We start from the raw sequence: 21,175 nt of genomic DNA, 5'->3' as shown, positions 1-21,175 counted from the left end.
CCAGGATCATGACAAATACAGGTTTCCATTTCAAAATGTGCTACAATCAATACTTAACTATAGTGACAATTCCAGGCTCCCAGAGACACAAGGCTCTCCAACAGTTACCTAGAAGGTCTCTCCAAACAGACTGTAAGAAGCGTGTCATCCAGAGTTTATCTCCCATTAAGAACTGGGAGTAGTGCAAGATGGCGGCGCGCACAGATGCAGCAGCTCTATGCTCTCCACTTAGGTGCTTTTCTTTTTCTTTTTTCCACATTTCTTTTTCTTTTGTTTTTCTTACTGTAAAGCCAAATTTACCTACCGCCATCTGGAATTATGCAACATTCGATGCAACAGCCAGATCCCCATTACCAGTGATTATCAGAGGATGCACAACATACTCCTGGAGATAGTGAGAAAATTCGGTGCTCTGTGGATTCTTATTGGGTCTGCCAAGAAATGCATGTGGCGGAAGGAACGCAAACAAAAGCAGGAGTGCCGGACGGGACTGCTAGCTACGATAAAGAAGCAGCCTTTCAAACTACAGCTCCCGAGCATCTTCCTGACCAACGCACGGTTGGTCATCAAAAAAATAGACGAACTGAACCTACTTCTCACAGCACAGCAACTTCTACGCAACTGTTGTGTCCTGGTTGTCACAGAGACATGGCTACGATAGGGAATCCCCGACGCCTCGATGCAGCTATCAGGTCACACAATGCACCGCAGTGACAGAAAGACTACAGCGGGGAAAAGCCAAGGAGGAGGATTGTGCATTTACACACATAACAACTGGTGCACAAACACTAAGATCATCACCACAGTCTGCTCCCCAGGCATAGAGGCAATGTCTGTCATGTGCAGACCCTTCTACTTGCCCAGAGAACTGCCTGCAGTCCTAATAACAGCAGTCCACTTACCACCAGACGCTAAAGCTAGCTCAGCCCTTGCCTACCTGCACGACACAATCTCCAAAAAGAAATGGGAATATCCAGAGGGAGTATCATTGCAGGGGATTTCAACCCTAACCCCTAATGCCCTACAAGAGGGAATAACACCTTGGACCATGTTTACTCAAATATTAAGCAAGCCTTCAGATCTTTTCCCCTCCCCCACCTGAGTATGTCCGACCACCTCTCTCTGCTCATCGTCCTGGCATACACACCACTCAGGAAAAGAACAAAGCCCACCATCAGAACCATTAGCACCTTTTCTGAGGAAGCTCGTGCTCAATTGCAGGACTCTTTTGCCCTCACAGAGTGGAGTGTCTTTGAACATGATGGCCTAGAGACTCACACATCTGGGTTACATCACGCACTGCATGGACACTGTCACCACGGAAAAGGTCTACCCCAACCGTAAACTCTGGATGACAAGTACGGTTCAGGCATTGTTAAAGGCACGCAGCTCGCCATACAAATCTGGGGGCCAGGACATGTACAGCAGAGCAAGAGCAGACCTTAAAAAAGGCATCAGAGCAGCAAAACTGGACTTCTCAAACAAGCTATCAGATCACCTCTCTGATAACAACTCCAGAAAGGTATGAGAGGGCCTGAAACACATCACCAATTACAAGTGCAATGGGAAAAACACAGATAACATGGACATCTCATTAGCAGAGGAACTTAACCACTCCTTTGCCTGCTTCGAGAAAGCTGCAGTCACCCCCACCATGCACACCACCCTGCCCACAGCCTCCTCTGAGCACAGCCCTCACACATTTAGCCTCCAAGAACACCAGGTTCGCAATGTGTTCAGCGCAGTTAATCAAAGGAAAGCTGCTGGCCCTGACGGAATACCTGGTAGAGTGCTCAAAGCCTGCGCTGTCCAGCTGCCTCCTCAGTTCACCAGACTATTCAACCTCTCCCTGTCACATGCCACTGTCCCTGCCCTCCACTCCGCTTTCCATCACCTGGAGAATCCTGGGACATCAGTAAGGATGCTCTTCATTGACTTCAGCTCGGCCTTCAATACCATCATCCCAGACATTCTTATAGCCAAGCTGGTAAACTTGGACTCTCCCCCCCCCCATATGTGTATGGAACTTTCCCACAGACTGTTCACAATCAGTCATGGTTGGCAACCAGAGATCATCCACCCTGTCACTCAGCACTGGCTCACTACAGGGATGTGTGCTGAGTCCACTCCTACACACCATCTACACTAATGACTGCACCCCCATGCACCCCTGCAACATCATCTTCAGCTTCTTCCCGTGGGCTGTCAGAACTCGTAATGCAAACTAAGAATGTGAACAGACTTCTCCCATACAACCATTCTGCTATTGATCAACTATGTTGCTGCCATCCCATGTTCAGTATCTCAGTCTTTCATTGTTCTGTGCAATATTTTTGGCCCATGTGCAATATTTTTGGTCTCGGTGGAATTACCATCCCCACCCTAAATGACCTTAGCCCCTCCACCCTTATTTATTTATTTATTATATTATATTATATTATATTATATTATATAACAGCCCTTGTATATGGCCCCACAATGTTTCTGTTTCAATGTTTCTACACATACACCATGTATATAGTTTACTCACATAAATGTATACATATATATTGCTTTTTTCCCCCTTGTTGTATATTGTTTTCTTTACTTTTGCACCTTTGTGGTCCAGCTACCCAATTTCACTGCGCAAGAAACTGCACAATGACAATAAATGCTCTAAGTCTAGGTCTAAGAATCAGAATATTTTATTAATTCCTAAGGTAATTATGTCCGATGCAATTGCTCCAAGACAATAACAGTAACAGACTAAACTATTTAAACAATACAATATGTTACAGATTTTACAAATTTAACCCTTTAAAACCAGTCAGAGCGGGCACACTCCGTTTTGCGCAACTATTTTTAAATCCCTGTAGAACTGCAACCACGTGAGCTAGCGCAATAATTTTTTTTGCATATGAAACCAGAGGAGTTGTACTTACATCTTATGTCATCAGCTTGTCCTAGGTCACAGTTTCCTTCCACATATAGCTTTGCAAAAATTGCATAAAAAGCACAGCAACAAAAACATAATATTTCAGAAACATGCTTTGCTAATCTGACCAGCTGTTCATAACACTTCAAACGTTGGAATATACGTCAGCGCGAACTATCGCATGTCCGCCATTACCTGCCCGAAACTGGAAGTGATGTCATTTTTGTGCAAAATTTAGTTTTTTACCTTCAGGGTCTTATAATCCTATACTGGTGTTTTTAAAAGTCATGTTTGACTTTATGCTTTTCTGTATAGTTTCTGGGATGCTTAGAACTCAAGTTGCACTGCTGGAAATGCACATGCTGTTTTTTTGTTTGTTTTGCAAATTTGCATTGTAGTATTTATTTTCGTTTTTCCTGCAGTATATAAAAATTGGTGTATCTCAAAAGTAAAACTGTGAAGAAACTCAAAATAAATTTCCTGTTGTTGCAAACTATTTTGTGCAACTTTTTTGTACTTACAGTTTTGAGGGATAAACCTCTTAAATTTTTCTAACTAGAAATATATGTAAAAAACAAAACAAAAACGATTTTCAATTTTTTTTGTAGTTTATTGCACTTTTTTGCAATTTGTGTAGTTATTATGCACTTAATGAATACATATTATTAAAGTTTGGGCTATAATGGTTGTATTGATGTATAGCAAATGTTCCCAAAAATGGCACTACAGCATGTAAAAATATAAAGATAAGCTTTGGCAGACTTGGTTCTATGGTAGGTCTTAAAGGGTTAAGAAATAGCACTAATATATACAAATCAATCAAATATGAATATCAAGAATTTACAGAGGTGCTTATAAATAAATATCAAGAATACTGAAATGAATATTACGGAGTAGAAAAGAGCATCCACAAAAAGGGTGTAACTATTGCAGTGTTTACAGTGTATTAGATGGAGGAGTTGTACAGGGAGATGGCCATGGGCAGGAATGACTTCCTGTGTCGTTCAGTAGCTATGGTCATAGTATGTATGGTGGCTCCGTAAATGCTAAAGAGGTAAGTATTATTTCTCAGTTGCAGTGAATTAAAAGAAGAAAATAAACAGTAGAAAGAAAAAGAGCGATAACAATTTAACATAAACCAGTGACACACTCCGGGCCTGACCAACCCTGGCAGGGCTCCTTGGATGAGGGTGTAGGGATAATGACCAAAACACCCAATGAATCCAAGGTCCACCACTGACTAAGTGTCCCAATTTTTAATATGATAATTTAGATCAGATCTTTAATCCATAAACCCAACCTAAGAAGAAAAAAATGGCAGATTAGCTTGGGTAAAAGACCGACAGTTGAGGCACACAACGATGTGTGCTGCTGACAAAGTTTCTGGGTTGCTTTTCCTCATAACAGCCATCCTTCAAGATTCTCCCCATTTAAAGCAAAGCATTATCAGGAACTGTAGCATCTAGTACTCTTACTGAATCAGTAGAGAGGTCTATTAATACATGCTGATTGAGAAAAGTGACTGAAAAGTAAGTACTAAATGCATCATGGAAACCCCCCAGCAGTCTACACCTATTGCAGCATAACTAAGGGAGGATTCAGGGTCACCTGATCCAGCCTTAACTACAGTGGGGCAAAAAAGTATTTAGTCAGCCACCGATTGTGCAAGTTCCCCCACTTAAAATGATGACAGAGGTCAGTAATTTGCACCAGAGGTACACTTCAACTGTGAGAGACAGAATGTGAAAAAAAAATCCATGAATTCACATGGTAGGATTTGTAAAGAATTTATTCGTAAATCAGGGAGGAAAATAAGTATTTGGTCACCTCAAACAAGGAAAATCTCTGGCTCTCACAGACCTGTAACGTCTTCTGTAAGAAGCTTTTCTGTCCCCCACTCGTTACCTGTATGAATGGCACCTGTTTGAACTCATCATCTGTATAAAAGACACCTGTCCACAGCCTCAAACAGTCAGACTCCAAACTCCGCCATGGCCAAGACCAAAGAGCTTTCGAAGGACACCAGGAAAAGTATTGTAGACCTGCACCAGACTGGGAAGAGTGAATCTACAATAGGCAAGCAGCTTGGTGTGAAAAAATCAACTGTGGGAGCAATCATCAGAAAATGGAAGACATACAAGACCACTGATAATCTCCCTCGATCTGGGGCTCCACGCAAGATCTCATCCCGTGGGGTCAAAATGATCATGAGAACGGTGAGCAAAGATCCCAGAACCACACGGGGGGACCTGGTGAATGACCTGCAGAGAGCTGGGACCAAAGTAACAAAGGTCACCATCAGTAACACACTACAACGGCAGGGAATCAAATCCCGCAGTGCCAGACGTGTTCCGCTGCTGAAGCCAGTGCATGTCCAGGCCCGTCTGAAGTTTGCCAGAGAGCACATGGATGATACAGCAGAGGATTGGGAGAATGTCATGTGGTCAGATGAAACCAAAGTAGAACTTTTTGGTATAAACTCAACTCGTCGTGTTTGGAGGAGGAAGAATACTGAGTTGCATCCCAAGAACACCATACCTACTGTGAAGCATGGGGGTGGAAACATCATGCTATGGGGCTGTTTTTCTGCCAAGGGGACAGGACGACTGATCCGTGTTAAGGACAGAATGAATGGGGCCATGTATCATGAGATTTTGAGCCAAAACCTCCTTCCATCAGTGAGAACTTTGAAGATGAAACGAGGCTGGGTCTTCCAACATGACAATGATCCAAAACACACCGCCCGGGCAACAAAGGAGTGGCTCCGTGAGAAGCATTTGAAAGTCCTGGAGTGGCCTAGAAGATCTGCATGGAGGAATGGGCCAAAAATACCAGCTACTGTGTGTGCAAACCTGGTAAAGACCTATAGTAAACGTTTGACCTCTGTTATTGCCAACAAAGGTTATGTTACAAAGTATTGAGTTGTATTTTTGTTATTGACCAAATACTTATTTTCCACCCTGATTTACGAATAAATTCTTTACAAATCCTACCATGCGGATTCATGGATTTTTTTTTCACATTCTGTCTCTCACAGTTGAAGTGTACCTCTGGTGCAAATTACTGACCTCTGTCATCATTTTAGGTGGGGCAACTTGCACAATCGGTGGCTGACTAAATAAATTTTTGCCCCACTGTATATGATTTTTTTTAAAAAAGGTAAGTTTTAAGCCTAATCTTAAAAGTAGAGATAGTGTCTATCTCCCAAATCCAAACTGGAAGCTGGTTCCACAGAAGAGGGGCCTGAAAACTGAAGGCTCTGCCTCCCATTCTATTTTTAAATACTCTAGGAACAACAAGTAAGCCTCCAGTGCGAGAGCAAAGTGCCCTAATGGAGTGATTCGGTACTATAAGGTCATTAAGATAAAATGCGGCCTGATAATTTAGGACCTTGTATGTGTATCCTGAGTCTCCTGACGGTTTGCCAGAATCTCTTTGAGGCAGTCCAAAAGTCTTTTTCCATAGCCTCTCCGAACTACTCCCACACCCAGCCAGACCGCATGGACTAAGGCCCGACCACCAGACGCTCACCCTAGGGCACCCTCCCCGGGCTGCACCCGGTAACCCTATCTCGAGTAGGGTGAACAGTCCCCTCGATGGTCTTCTCATAGTCGTCTTCTGAATTGCTCTTTGTCTGGTCCCTCACCCAGTACCAATTTGCCATGGCAGACACTACCAGGGGGCAAAAAGCCCCCAGACAACAATCTTGCTAAAACTAATCCAACACAAGTCCAGTTGAAGCACATAGTAAGCTGAGCAACAGCAGATGCTTTGTAAATATAATCAGGGAGTATTCTGAAAAAATTTGGATGCTCAAGCCTGACACTCAGACAAAAACAGCTGGATAGAGTGTGGATTTCTTCTTGATTATATTTTGATTAGATCCCTTATTTGATTAAAGAAGGAATAACTATCACCAAAAGCACATGCATTAAACTCTGTGACAGGACTATCTTACATTACCACAAAGGCTGGATTTTAGGCCTTTTTCTTCACATTTGAATGGAGCTGAGCTGAGGGATCATGACACTGTGAAGGACACTGCAGGGTTTATCTCTTAGTTGAACCTCTGATTCAGGAGGAACAATGAGGTTTTCATCCAGGCTGTGAAACTGGACAAGCTCTTTATCCTCTCAAGGATGTTTGAGAAAGTGAGCAAGTGTGGACATAATATCTTGGTCTGTCCAGGCTCGTGGATGTTCTCCACTATGATGGCCTCAAGATTTCATCTTTACTTTAAATATCTTAGGGTCTTGTTCACGAGTTTGGGGAAAGTGGAGCATGAGATTCACTGATGGATTTGGGAAACATGTGCAATGATACAGGCACTGTACAGTCTGAGCTAAGTTTTTAATTTACAGGTCAATTTAGATTACAACTATTCAACTGTGGCCACGAACTCTGGTAGTGATCAAATAAGTAATTTGTTGTCCCCTCAACAGTTTTGTTCACAAGTTTGGGGAAAGTGGAGCCTGAGATTTATTCACAGATTTGGGGAAAATGAACAGACACTGTACCAGTCTGTTGCGGTAAAGAAAGAGCTGAGCAAGTTTTTAATTTACAGGTCATTTTACATTACATCCCTTACCTATGGCCATGAACTCTGGGTAGTGATCAAATAAGGGTTGTGGATATAAGCTGTGGAAATGAGTTTCCTTCAAAGGGTGCCTGGGTCTCCCTTAGAGATAGGGTAAATAGCTTGGTCATCGGGACTCAGATGGTGGGCTTTCACTTCGAATACAGAAGATCTGCTTGTCCCGTGTTTTGCATTCATGCATTAGCCCTGAAAAATTTCACTGTCTAGTTTCTCATTTGGGCCGTCCCCTTGGGCTGTTCTTCAATTATACTCAGGACAATCTTCCCCATCCACTAAGTTTTCTAGTTTCCTTTTGCCCTATGCAGCTTTATGTCCCGTCCCGCCCATGCTCATGCGGATTTGTTTTTGTTATGTTTTTTATCGTCCCCTCAAAAATTTTGTTTTCTCTTTCAACTCAAATATGGACTGAAGTTTTTAATATGATGTTGTTGAGACATTACACATGAACTTTGATGTACATGAATTATGATGTTATTTTTGCTATTTGTCTTTTATGTCACTTGATATGCACACGGAAACAACTACTGAATACTGAACAACTACTCTGACAATTCTTCAGTGAGTTATTACTGATGACTAATTTACTCACAGTGTTCCCTGAGTTTGCCTGGATACAAAGCAATCTCAAATGAAAAGTATACACCTCCTTCTTCCCTGATGGGTGGTGTGCAAGATTAAACAACACAGCAAGTCAATAAAAGGGAATGGCAAACAATAAAACCTAATGACTGGTCTCAAATATTCAGAAAGCTGTCATGTGCTTATCTTTGCAAAACAATTTAGTCGTGGTTGTTTTGCTGTATTCCTGTGTTTCTTCTCCTCTACCCACTCCTCAGTTTTCTTTGTCCTGTCAGCTGCAGGGACAGTTTCATCTAAATGAGATGCACAAAACTGGAGATGTGGTTCTGGGTGGACTGTTTCAAGTCCATTTCTTTTCAAGTGTTCCTGATCTGTCTTTTACCTCGCAGCCACAACAGCCTACTTGCCATGGGTAACTATGACAGGGAAACAGAATGAAAAAAACAGAAAAAGAAAACCACCAAACCTAATCCTAATATGAATATGTATTTTATATCTGAAATAACTAGACAAAACATCTTCTCTTTTAAAATTTATTTTCATTAATATATGTCTTTAATTGTTATTCACTTTCCTTGATTGTTTATAATATTATTCCTTTTGCAACATTTTCACTGTGCTCATTTTCCTATATTTTAAAAATCTGTATTGTATTATACTTTTTAGTAATTAAACTTTTCTCGTCTTAGTGTGTATGTTCTAGGATTTAAGCTCGCACAAACCATGGCATTTGCTATTGATGAGATCAACAGAAACTCAAACCTGCTACCAAATGTGACTCTGGGATACACTCTGTATGATAACTGCTTTGAACTTGGAATTGGATTCCGTGGAGCATTATCATTAGCCAGTGGTCAAGAGGATCAAATTGTAGTAGATGATACATGTGTTGGAAATCCTCCAGTTGTAGGGATTGTGGGTGATCCGTCCTCTACAATTTCTATTGCCATCTCCAACGTCTTAGGTTTGTACAGAGTACCTATGGTAAGTTTTCTGCTTGACCATGTAACAGTTTTCTTGGATTGCGTTGATTTCATTGAAAATGTAAAACCATTTTATGAAATAAAAAATAATGCAGTCATGATGACAAAATTAAGATATCTCTACATGGATAGCTCCACAATATACATATGCAGTCTATATCTTTCACAGGTGAGTTATTATGCCACATGTTCCTGCCTGAGTGACCGTCAAAAGTATCCATCCTTCTTTAGAACGATCCCAAGTGATACTTTCCAGGTGAAAATTTGTCATCAAAATTAAAATGGAAAAACAAAAGTCTGTTTCAATATCTGTGTAAAAGAAGAACACAGACAGATATGAAAATATTAGAAATAATAATAATAATTAGTTTTGAGAATTATGCTCTATTTCTTTTCTCTATTATCTCAGAGAATAAAGCTAAATTGCAATTGTATTTAAATGCTGTTCTGTGGACACTGACAGACAGATTATGCACAGAAATTTTGTTTTGTTTCTTCTTTTCAATACACTTACACTTTAATCTATATTCACTTAGGTACGTGCAATGATCCAGATTCTAAAGCATTTTGGCTGGACTTGGGCAGGTCTGCTTGTCAGTAATAATGATTATGGACTTCATGCAGCCAGATCCTTTCAGTCTGAGCTGAGTGTGTCTGGTGAAGGTTGCCTGGCCTACACTGAGGTTTTACCCTGGGACAAAGACACAGATGAACTCCGGAGGATTGTTGATGTGATGAAAACCTCTACAGCTCGAGTTGTCATTGTCTTTGAAGATCCTAGTCGCATGATGCACCTTATGGATGAGGTTTCGCTTTAAAACACTTTAATAGTTACTAGTTACAGAGGTCTTCATAATTATAGTTCATAATTGTGTAAAACACATATTACGTATCATTGTGAGTACAGAAATGAATACAGAAAAATAATCATTCAGAATTTATTTTAAAGATCAAAAACTGTTTCAGTAAAGAAGTTGGAGGCTCAGTATTACTTCATAGATTTGGTCTAATTTAATACACAGGTAGTAAGGCAAAATGTGACAGGTCTACAGTGGATAGCCAGCGAAGCCTGGACAGAATCTGCTGTGCTCCAAACACCTCACTTTATGCCATACCTGGGTGGCACACTGGGTATCACCATTCGCCGAGGAGAAATACCAGGGCTCAGGGAATTCCTGTTGCAAATACATCCTGATCTACATCACAACACTAGCTACGGAATTAGCTTGGTGAGACTTGGACACTTTTACTCTGTGTGTGTATATTTTCATAATGTGTAATAAACATTTTTCAAAATATTTCAGGTGAATCAGTTTTGGGAATTTACATTTCAGTGCAGATTTGCTCCAGCTCCAGCAGGCTGGCTGGAAGGTGGAGGTGCACTATGCACTGGACAGGAAGATCTAGGAAATGTGGACAATGAGTACTTGGACATTTCCAACCTGCGGCCTGAGTATAATGTGTACAAAGCTGTTTATGCACTGGCATATTCCCTTGATGATATGCTGCGGTGCAAGCCAGGAAGAGGGCCTTTCAGTGGGAAAAGCTGTGCCTCTTTGCAGTCACTGGAGCCTTGGCAGGTGTGTTATCATTTTACACTCCACCTTTGGATAAATTGTTTTTGCATGCTTTCAGAATTTCATTAACTTCAGGTCATTAACTTTTATACAGGATTATTAGTAATGTGCCTTGGTTGATTGAGACTTAGATATAAATGACTTTATATATGTAGGTACCATAGATATAATATTATATTTGATTACTGAACTGAAAAATTGCCACTGTTTGCACTGTAAAGTTACTGGAGCCATGGCAGATGTGATATCATTTTACACTCCATCTATGAATAAATCATTCGTTCTATAATTAGTTTTGGAGCAAAAAATAATTTACTTATTATACATTCCTTTTAAACAGCTTGTTTATTACATGGAAAGAGTGAACTTCACCACTCCATTTGGCGATCAAGTGTCATTTGACGAGAATGGTGATGTGGTACCAATTTATGATGTTACTAATGTGTTGTGGCTCCCTGATGGAAGCACTAAAATTCAGAAAGTGGGTGAGGTTAAAAGGACAGCTTTAAAAGGTGAAGAACTCACACTTGATGAAGGCAAAATCTTCTGGAACTTTGAATCCAAACAGGTTAGATATGTTTTTATTTCACAAGTACCTTTTATGACATTTACAGTATATAGAATTGTAGCAGGCAATAAATATTTATTTTTTATGTCCAATAGCCACCTCGATCAGTATGCAGTGAGAGTTGTCCTCCTGGTACCCACATGGTGAGAAGGAAGAGAGAGCCTGAATGCTGTTTTGACTGCATCCCTTGTTCTGAGGGAAAGATCACTAACAAGAGCAGTAGGTCTTTGTCTTTCTGTATGACATATTTGATTTAATTTCTGTGAAATATAGTATGCATTTCAACATCAACACTTCTTTGTCAGACTCCTTGGGGTGCACCAGTTGTCCAGAGGATTTTTGGTCAAACCCACAGCGTGACCACTGTGTTCTTAGGAAAACAGAGTTTCTCTCTTATCATGACCCTTTGGGTATTTGTTTGACAGCAATCTCCTTACTGGGAACATTTATATGTGCTGTTGTTCTGGGGATCTTTATCTGCCATCGCAGAACACCTATAGTACGTGCCAACAATTCAGAACTTAGTTTCCAGCTATTAATGTCACTTAAGTTGTGTTTCCTGTGTTCACTTTTGTTCATCGGACGACCCAGGATGTGGACATGCCAAATGAGGCATGCAGCATTTGGGATCAGCTTTGTGCTGTGTGTCTCATGCATCCTGGTAAAAACCATGGTTGTTCTGGCTGTGTTCAAAGCCTCCAAGCCAGGAGGGGGAGCCAGTCTGAAGTGGTTTGGTGCTATGCAGCAGAGAGGAACAGTTCTGTTTCTTACATCTATTCAGGCAGCCATCTGCACTACCTGGCTTGTCTCTTCCTCTCCAACTCCACATAAAAACACCCAATACCACAATGACAAGATAGTGTATGAGTGTTCAGTTGGGTCCACTGTTGGTTTTGCAGTGTTATTGGGTTATATTGGCATGCTGGCTTTCCTCAGTTTTCTAATTGCATTCCTGGTGAGGAATCTCCCTGATAGTTTTAATGAGGCCAAGCTCATCACATTCAGCATGCTGATCTTCTGTGCTGTGTGGGTGGCCTTTGTTCCTGCTTATATCAGCTCACCAGGAAAACTTGCAGATGCAGTGGAGGTGTTTGCCATTCTTGCTTCAAGTTTTGGACTCTTGATCACACTGTTTGGACCCAAATGTTACATAATCCTGTTGAGACCAGAGATGAACACAAAGAAAGCTGTTATGGGCCGTGGGATTGTGTCATAAAATGTTTTCATTTATGTTAAAAACATCTTTATTTTCTGTGCAGTAAATCAGAAAATAAAATATATTAATAAAAATAATAAATGTAAATATTAAAACCTCTTGAGAAATCTAAATAATAGTTATTTACTCTTTTTCCTCTTTTCTTTCTTTTAAATAAATCTTTTCAAATATAACTGACTGACTGTGTTACACTTCATTGTCAAAATGTATCTATTATGTAAGTTAAATGTAATTATAATTCTTTTACTAAACTAAGCTTTTTATTTTGTGCTTCAGCCATTTTTGTGGTATATGATGTAAAACACAGTAACACATGAAGCATTGTGCAATACTGATGGGATTTCCGGCTCTTTTTAGAGAACCGGCTCTTTCGGTTCAGCTCACTAAAATGAGCCGACTCTTTCGGCTCCGAACCGGCTCTTCAGGTTGTTTTGTTGCTTTAATTAATTTGTTATTAACAATAATATAAAATTACGCACAAAAGGAATTACTAATGTAAAAAAAAATGGTTTTATCTATAAATGTTTATATATAAATATATGCGGTGGCCCCTAGAGACAAAACACGTACAAACTCTTCCAAAACAGAGCTACCTAGATCACTTAAATTACACAATTGAAAGCATGAAAGCATATGTGTATTGTTTGTGTATTTATACACAAGAATTCATATATAGTCAAATAAAAAAAATAAAATAAAAAATGTTCATTTACGTGTTATTACCACACACCAAATATGGTCGTTGGTACTTGCTGGCTTGTGTAGCCACTAGGTAACAAAAGTTCAACACTGCCCCTAGCATCCTGGAGCACTTCTGTTGTCTTTTGTACGTGTTTTGAGTTTTTACGTGCTTCTGAGATTTTACGTGTTTTGGAGTTTGTACGTGCTTCGGGGTTTGTACGTGTTTTTACGTGTTTTGGAGTTTTTGCGTGTTTTGGAGTTTGTACATGCTTCAGGGTTTGTACGTGATTAGAAGTTTGTATGTGCTTTGTCTGTAGGGGCCACCGTAAGTATACTTTTATTTATTCACTCCACATAAAATGTAATAAATAAATCATATAATACAAAAACCAACTATTCACATTTCAACTTTTAACTATTTGAATTTTCAGCTTTTTCCTTTTACAAATTTTAAGTGACACAACACAAAACACTGCAAACCACAATACAATTAAATATAAATTATAATATGAAAACAAAAAGAAGATGCATATTCTGTCATATGGACCTGTATGAATAAACTTTCTGAATCCTTTATCATCTGCAACTGGAAATAGTTGTGGATGATTGTACCTTTCTAATGTGACGTTGTTGTCCCTGGCTCTCTTTCTCTCTCTCCCTCCCGCTCTGTATGGCGTTATTTTTGTGCCACTATCCGGTTGTTCAGTCTGACGTCACTAGCCGTGTCTGGGTCTAAACTCCGCTGCAGGTCCATATATCAAACGATCACTATGGCATTACTGAGAGTTGAAAAACTGTCTAAAGTCTTTCATCTTTAATAAAATGATCAGCGTTCTGCTCTACCAGGTGTAACAATTGAGTTTAACATCCAGGCATCCATGAAAACGGAATTTATGACATTTAACGGAGTTAGAAGTTAGCAGGGAGTTAGCTCGCTAGCTTCTATCTAAATACAATATAGCATGTCCTGACTGCGGGGTTTTGGAAACAAATTAAAACGTACAGCTCTGTTATCACTTCCAGCATAAATGAAGACAGAAAACTAAACAGCAGTGACGTTTGTAGGGTTACTGAAGTTGGGCTAGCTGGTATATAATGATGTGCTACGTGACCGCTAGCGACACAGCTATGTTAGCTTAATATAAACAAGCTAACCTTTTTTCCACTCGATAAAAGTTACCGTGAGTGTTCTCGGTGGTCAGGAACAAATGTAATCGCATGGCAGGATGCTGTAAAAGGACCAAACTTCAGCCAGGAGAACAACTGAGATAATCCATCCACAATACGAGGTTAGTCATTCATATACTGCTGCATGGGCTGGGCTGTAGCTACATCCTAAGGTTTTAAAAACTGAGCTTAAATAAATGATTAGCGGTAATAAAAGACGAGGGAGGTCAACAGTGATCACTGACTGTTTTAGGAGCTTTTTGAGATCAAATAGAAGAAAATACATAACATTAAACATGTTAACAACACAAAAGCCATATTAAACGCAGACTACTTTAGACCCGGAAGTAGGATTCGTCGCGTCATCACTGAACAACCGGATTCTGAGCAAACCTAAAAAAAAATTGAGCTCTGTTCCTGTGCTACTGAGTGCCGCCTACTACTACTACCGCCCCTCCCCCCTCTTCCCAGCGTAAAGCACAAGGCTCGCATGCTGAGTGAAGCGAAAAAAAAGTGCGAGAGAGAGAGAGAGAGAGAGGGTGAGAGAAAGAAAAAAAAAAACCCACATTGACACGATAAGTTAATATGGTGTTTTGTTTTCATCGAAGGTTTGTCTATAAAACTACAGTCGTATTGTATATACATTTGCAATAATATATTAAAACTTTGCATGATCATTCTTAATTCTGGATAAAGTGAATCAAGGTTTTTCTATTAATTTAACAACAAACAAAGATAAATACATAAAGATGAAGTGCTGATATAGATAAATAGATAAATAATAATTATTTGTCATATTTTGTTAATTTACTTTTGCTACCTGGCCATCATATATTTCTTGGTGTTTCTCTCAGGCCTCAAAAGAATGATGAAACACTTCGGAGCAAAAATACAGAAAAGTAAACCATAGCTAGAAGCCAGGATGGCAAAAACTTCCACAGCAACAGTGTATTTACCAGGAGAGCTAAGGTAAGCAGGCACAAAAGCCACCCAAACAGCACAGAAAATCAGCATACTGAAAGTGATAAGTTTGGCCTCATTGAAATTATCAGGAAGTTTCCTAGCAAAAAAGGCTAATATGAGACTGGTGCAGGCCAGCAGGCCAATGTAGCCCAAAATCAGACAAAATCCCACCACAGAAACCATGGCACACTCCAGAGTGACCTTTGAACCTTGAAAACCCAGATCTTGTCGAGGCACGGGGGGGATGAGGGATAGCCATATGGTACAGATGATAATCTATATGAAAAATAAAATGTTTTTAGACAGATGTAAAAATACAAAGACTTAAAAATTCAAAACAGAACATCTGTATGACCTGTATGCATGTAAGAAGACAGATACTTCCTCTCTGTTGGCCTGGACCAAACCATTTCATCAAGGCTTCAGCACCAGGCCGAGCTGAGCGAAATGCTGCCAGAACCACAATGGTCTTGACTTTCAGGCAGGACACACAAAGCACAAAGCTGATCCCAAAAGCTGCCTGCTGGAACCGACAAGACCAGACTGATGGACGACCAATGAACACGAGTGAGCACAGGAAGCAGAGCTTGATTGACACAAGAAGCAGGAAACTCAGCTCTGAATTGTTAGCCCTCACCTAAAATTAAGAAAGTGCAGCTTTATAAAAGTAGTGACACAGATAATATCAGCCACATGTGGAATAATTATGTTGTTTTAATATTTTGTCAATTATTTAATCTTGAAGAAAAAACTGACATGAGATGTCAAATAAAACCTAACAACAAAAAAACTGCACTTGCCAACTGCACACGATGTTTTCTTTAAAATGTACATTATAATGTTGTGAACATTTCTTTCTCACCACAGGTGTGTGACGGTAGTGAAGGAAAACCACAAAGACAACTGTTGTCACAGTGACACCGGTCACAGCTGCTGTAGTAAGAGTAATTCCCAAAGTCTCATTAAAGGCAAGAAAGTCAAGCTGGCGAGGGATGCAGGCAGTACGTTTAGCATTAGACCAGAGCTCTAGGGGACAACGCTCACAGTCAAGGGAACCTAACAGTAAAAAGAGTGGAGAAGGAAAGAAGAGGAGAAAGGAAAATCAAACAAGAACAGCAGAAGTACATGACTTTAAATCAAATGGATTTACAAGGAGGGGTTTAGATTGCAATTCCATCACCAGTTTTATTGCTTATCTCTCCTGCAGCACATGGAATACAGTCAAAGCAGCAGAGAGGTTTTCCTTTCCTGCTGACCTTTCTGGTCCCTGGGGGGCAGATCTCACTGCACACCGAAATAGGCACCTAAATAATAAGCCAACACTTATTTTTAAGCACAATATGTGTATTCCAGTTAAGAGCAAGAAATGCACAAATTTACAAATGTACAGTTTACATTATTTTCATATAAAATACCCGATTGGATCCTGTGATCCACTGAATAGCTGATTCATTAAGATGGAGATCAAACCCATCCACTTGACCAATCAAAGCAGTTTTTAGTGTCCCATCAGGCATTTTCTGCCAGTTAACAAGGTCATACTTTGCTGGAATATCGGCTCCTTGAAAGTAAAATGTTTCATCTTGTGGTGTGGTGAAGTTCACTTCTTGCAAGTGCTGCAAAAGCTGTAAAATTATAACAATCGTGAAACTAGAGTTATTAGAGTTCAATGATAAGTGCAATACTGAAACATATGGAAATGTTGTAATTACAGCATTGTGGGTACTCATGGGTCGGACCAAAACCCTGTTCAGTGTCTAAAGAATGCAACATGGATTTTTATTACATTTTTTAGGGAAAGGATGATATTCATGATTACTTTACCTCTGTGGCCTTGATTTGTTTTGGAGAGGAGCAGGTGGAGATGTTGTTTTCAGAAGAGCTGTCTTTAATGGGGCAGAGAAGGCTGTGGAGGGCATGAGCTGCAGCATAAACAGCAAGGTAGACATTATATGTCACCCTTAGCTGGGATGCATCTGTAAAGAGATTCTGTACTTTTTTCAGAGACTCCGACCCATTGCAATGTGATAGTGAAGCTTTCTGATCAGACATAACAGGAGGATTTGAAGTTAAAATATTTGATTTATGGTTAGACTTCAGTGTGGAGATAGGAGAACTGAGCATTGAGGAGGAAGATAAATGAAGACTACACCCAAACTCCACTTCCCAGAATTCTCTTAAGAACTCATCATCTGGATGGTGAATTGGGTGTAAACGTCGGAGATAACTTTCAAATCCAGGTATAGCTGAACTTCTAGTAGCAACACCAAGAACACCGTTTGCCACTTTGCTTGTAACTGAATTTTGGACCAGATCCCCACTAGTGCTCCAAGCCTCACTGGCCAAAAACTGTCTATCAGTCACCTAATAAGCAAAAGAAAAATTATTTTAAAGTTTATTTTGTTTTTAAATATAATCTCGAACTTTTTTTCAGCATGCATTATATGCGATAGGCATTACAGCTTCTCACATTCAGTTTCACAAGTTGCAGGAACAGTTCCCTCACATCTGTATACCAGGTGAAGATCAAAATCACCCTTGCAGTTGAGGATTGAATTGTGAGGGCTGCTCGTCTGGCATCACTAATGATATTTTCCCTTTGGAGAGTCTCTACAAATGCCAGGCAGACACCTGCTCCCTGAATCTCCTCCTGAAATACCTGACATATACAGGTGAAAGAAGCCTATTACATTATCACACTGTAAATGTAGTTATATAATGTACTTATTACTGTATATTTTAGAGATATAGCTGAGTAGTCTAAATGACTGAAATAAAAGATACAAATACCTTTACTGCCATGTAGCCATAGTTATTGTTTGCTACAACTGCTCCAACCCAAGTCCAGTTGAAGTGTATAACAACCTGGGCAACAGCACGTGCTTGGTAAATATCACTGGGGATTGTTCTGAAGAAATTTGGATACTGGAGCCTGTCACTGAGACAAGGACAGGTGGATAGATAGCTGATCTGAAAGACACATACACACACACACAAACACAAAAACCTGCATCTTATAAAGGTTTTGTTTCTGTTTAAAAAAATCAGTTTCTCCACTGTCATAAAAAAGCATGAATATTTCTTTGAGTAAAAGATATAAATTCAACCAAAAGATGGCTCCACTTATCTAAAAACAAACAAAAAAGCTCATATACAGTTTTTATGGTGCATTCAAAACAAAACTCACAAAAGGTATGGAGAGTGGCCCCAGCACTGTGGAGAGTATCTGGCTTGTTATGGATGAAGCACCACCAATAATCATGGGGACAGATTGACCACCTGAAAACAGAAATGATTGATTTAATTAAACAACATCTTGTAGCAGGAGTAGAAAAAGTAGAAAGCAAAATTGCTGACAGATTTTTTTGTATGTTTTCTGATCAATGAATGAGTTACCCCTCCTGTCTTTAATTTCTTCTCCATGCCCACTAGAATAATCTGGAGGGTTTGTAGAGTTGCAGCTGGTGTTGTCTCCACCAACAAGTGACAGTCCTGACTGGAGAGCCCATGGTGGGCGCCCACAGCTGTCAAAAATATGATAGCCCAGCTTGATTCCTGGTAGGAGCATTGTACTATGATTAATTTCCTCCAGTGCAAACACCATAGCATATATGTACTGCAGTGGAACATATTCTAAACTGAGAGAGGGGAGATAAAATGATAAAATATAAATTAGTGAATTTTGTTTGAATAATTTTTGTAAAACTGCAAGTACAAATCAACCAGCAAGACACAGTAATTACTCCTATGTTATATCTATATATGCTCTCATTCTACAGTAATCAAAATATTCTCTGTAACTGAGTTTTACCCAGTACATGGATTGTAGTGTGGCAGCTGAGTGAAGTCATGGTCTATAGCTGGAGGCTGATAATGAAGAGGAAAAAGACCACCAATAATTACATCTCCATCTTGAAACAGACCCTGGCTACTTGGTGTACCCCAACGAGAACATGTCAACATCTGATCACACAGAAGTCCATCCCGGATTCCCAGTTCTCTTCCCACAAGCCACACAAGCAGCAAAGATTGGGATGACCTGGACCACACAATGAAGAGCCAGGAAAACCAAGACATAGATGCAGCTGTTCTAGACATTTAGAAATGTACAGTACATTCAATTTGGTTTATTCGCATGAGTTCAATCAGTGTCCATAAACAGTTCCTAGAATGAAAATACAGATTACACTAAAACCCCAAATATAACAAACTGTACAATTTAAAAATGTGTATTTTCATACACCAGCTATAACATCAGTTGGCTGCTGACATCCATCCTCCTCCTTGGAGTAGATGAACTGCAGATGAGGGCACTTTATATAGAGGCAGGGCCTTTTGGTGAGCAGGTGAACATGACGACATATATACTCCCAAATCAGTCCTCTCAAGACGTGACATGACAGTACGAGTGATCATTATGCCTTGCAGATAGAAGATGTGGAGTTAGGATGTGTATGTAGGTGTGCCTCATATAGTATTTGGTCATCTTTTAAAATGATCTCTTTATTACTTCTGTAGTGGTCATGTATTATTTTCATATTTGGACTGAAAAGCTTCCCCTGAAATACTATAGTTCCCAATTACTTTAATGGAGGTATCAAGAGATAAAATATATGAGTACAAATGCACATTTCATGCAAAATAATCAAACGCTTAAGGATGTTAAAGTCATTAAGAGTCACAACTTTATTCCATAAATATATAAGAATGTTAATTTAACTTTATGGCTTTGAAAAACTGTTCCAGCTAAAACCCTTACATTGTGAATGTAGAGGTCCAACCACCTTTAAAAACCTCATTTAACTTAGTATGCTCCTTTATCATTTATTGTAATCTGTGATCAACGCAAAGTTATGTGGATATTTACCAACCTTACTGATTGCCACATATTGGTTAAATGATGACAAATCAGGGACAAGACTAGTGAATTGACAAAATATTAGCCAAGGTGAAGATCAATTTAACTTTGAATTACAAATAATGCAGATAATGGATACAAAAAGGCTGTTCATTCTGTATTTTGTTTTTTTATTTTTGTTATTTATGTATTTGTTCTTTACAAAATGGAGATATCCATAACATTGATAGCTAGAGGACTTTTGATACACTTTTTTGTACACACACTAACATTGTCATGGTCCTGGGTTATCTGACCCAGCGTTTTGTGTTTTCTATTATTGTTTATTGTGGTTTCTAGCTCGTTCGGTTCGGTTCTTCCTCAGTTTAGTGTTAGTCATCCCTGCCTGTGTGTTCCCTCTGTATAAAGTCTGTGTTTCTTTGTATGTGTGAGTTCCTGTTTTAATTTGAAGGTCAGTGTCTCGGGTTATTGTATTCTGTTTTACTTCTCTTAGTCTCCTCAGCTCCAATTTTCCCCAGCTGTGTCTCCTCCTGTTTCTCATTCCCTGATTGCAAAGTTTCAGTCTGTTAGAGAAGTGTTTCTTTCTCGATCCCTCAAGCACCACTGTGGGACTGTCTGCTGCATAGAACCAACTGGACGGCCTGTGTCTGTCAGACCCCAACACAAAGCCCCACCCCAGCTTTCAACTCTGCACTCAGGCTACATTCACACGTCCACGGGTATTTTTGATAACCGAGATTTACCGTTTGAGCTTTTAAAAAAATCCCGTCCACACTTGCAGTTTTGAAAAAATATCTTCGTCCACATGTAAACGCTAAAAACATAATGTTGGCCAATCAGAAGTCTAGAAGCCTGGGAGGTAGTGGTGAGCAGATCGATCCAAATATCGATTCTATCGATACCAAGTCGGCATCGGTATTGGATCAATACTAGCCCGGTGAGATCGATTCTTTAAGTTCCGCTGTTGTTTGCAATGCTAGGCTTTCGACAAAGATGAAACAGCCAGGTCACTGGACTCGATGCTCCTGTGTCAGCGCAGAGCTGACACAGGATGTTTGATTTGTTTGATTTG

At 39.8% G+C, this 21,175-nt stretch overlaps 2 protein-coding genes across 2 annotated transcripts; one reads left to right on the top strand and one right to left on the bottom strand.

Moving 5' to 3' along the window:
• Positions 1–8,778: 8,778 nt before the first annotated feature.
• On the top strand, positions 8,779–12,434 carry LOC309686980 (extracellular calcium-sensing receptor-like; the record flags this gene model as incomplete). The annotated part of the gene is made up of 8 exons (XM_082501649.1): positions 8,779–9,074; positions 9,243–9,329; positions 9,610–9,879; positions 10,096–10,302; positions 10,378–10,653; positions 10,991–11,218; positions 11,314–11,437; positions 11,524–12,434. The coding sequence occupies exons 1-8, from the start codon at positions 8,814–8,816 to the stop codon at positions 12,432–12,434; spliced, it is 2,364 nt and encodes a 787-aa protein (XP_082357775.1). The 5' UTR covers positions 8,779–8,813.
• A 2,574-nt stretch (positions 12,435–15,008) lies between these two features.
• Positions 15,009–18,849, bottom strand: LOC309686979 (extracellular calcium-sensing receptor-like; the record flags this gene model as incomplete). Its single annotated transcript, XM_082501648.1, has 10 exons — positions 15,009–15,521; positions 15,601–15,882; positions 16,108–16,301; positions 16,426–16,549; positions 16,661–16,870; positions 17,070–17,609; positions 17,716–17,904; positions 18,036–18,215; positions 18,433–18,524; positions 18,642–18,849. 10 exons carry the CDS (start codon positions 18,847–18,849, stop codon positions 15,099–15,101), a joined length of 2,442 nt encoding a protein of 813 aa, XP_082357774.1. The 3' UTR covers positions 15,009–15,098.
• Between the last annotated feature and the right edge of the window lie 2,326 nt (positions 18,850–21,175).

Source organism: Aulonocara stuartgranti (genome assembly GCF_965226115.1).
Source record: "Aulonocara stuartgranti genome assembly, chromosome: 14".
NCBI lineage: Eukaryota > Metazoa > Chordata > Actinopteri > Cichliformes > Cichlidae > Aulonocara > Aulonocara stuartgranti.
Note: the sequence above shows the minus strand (reverse complement) of the source record. Positions and strands in the feature narration are given on the sequence as shown.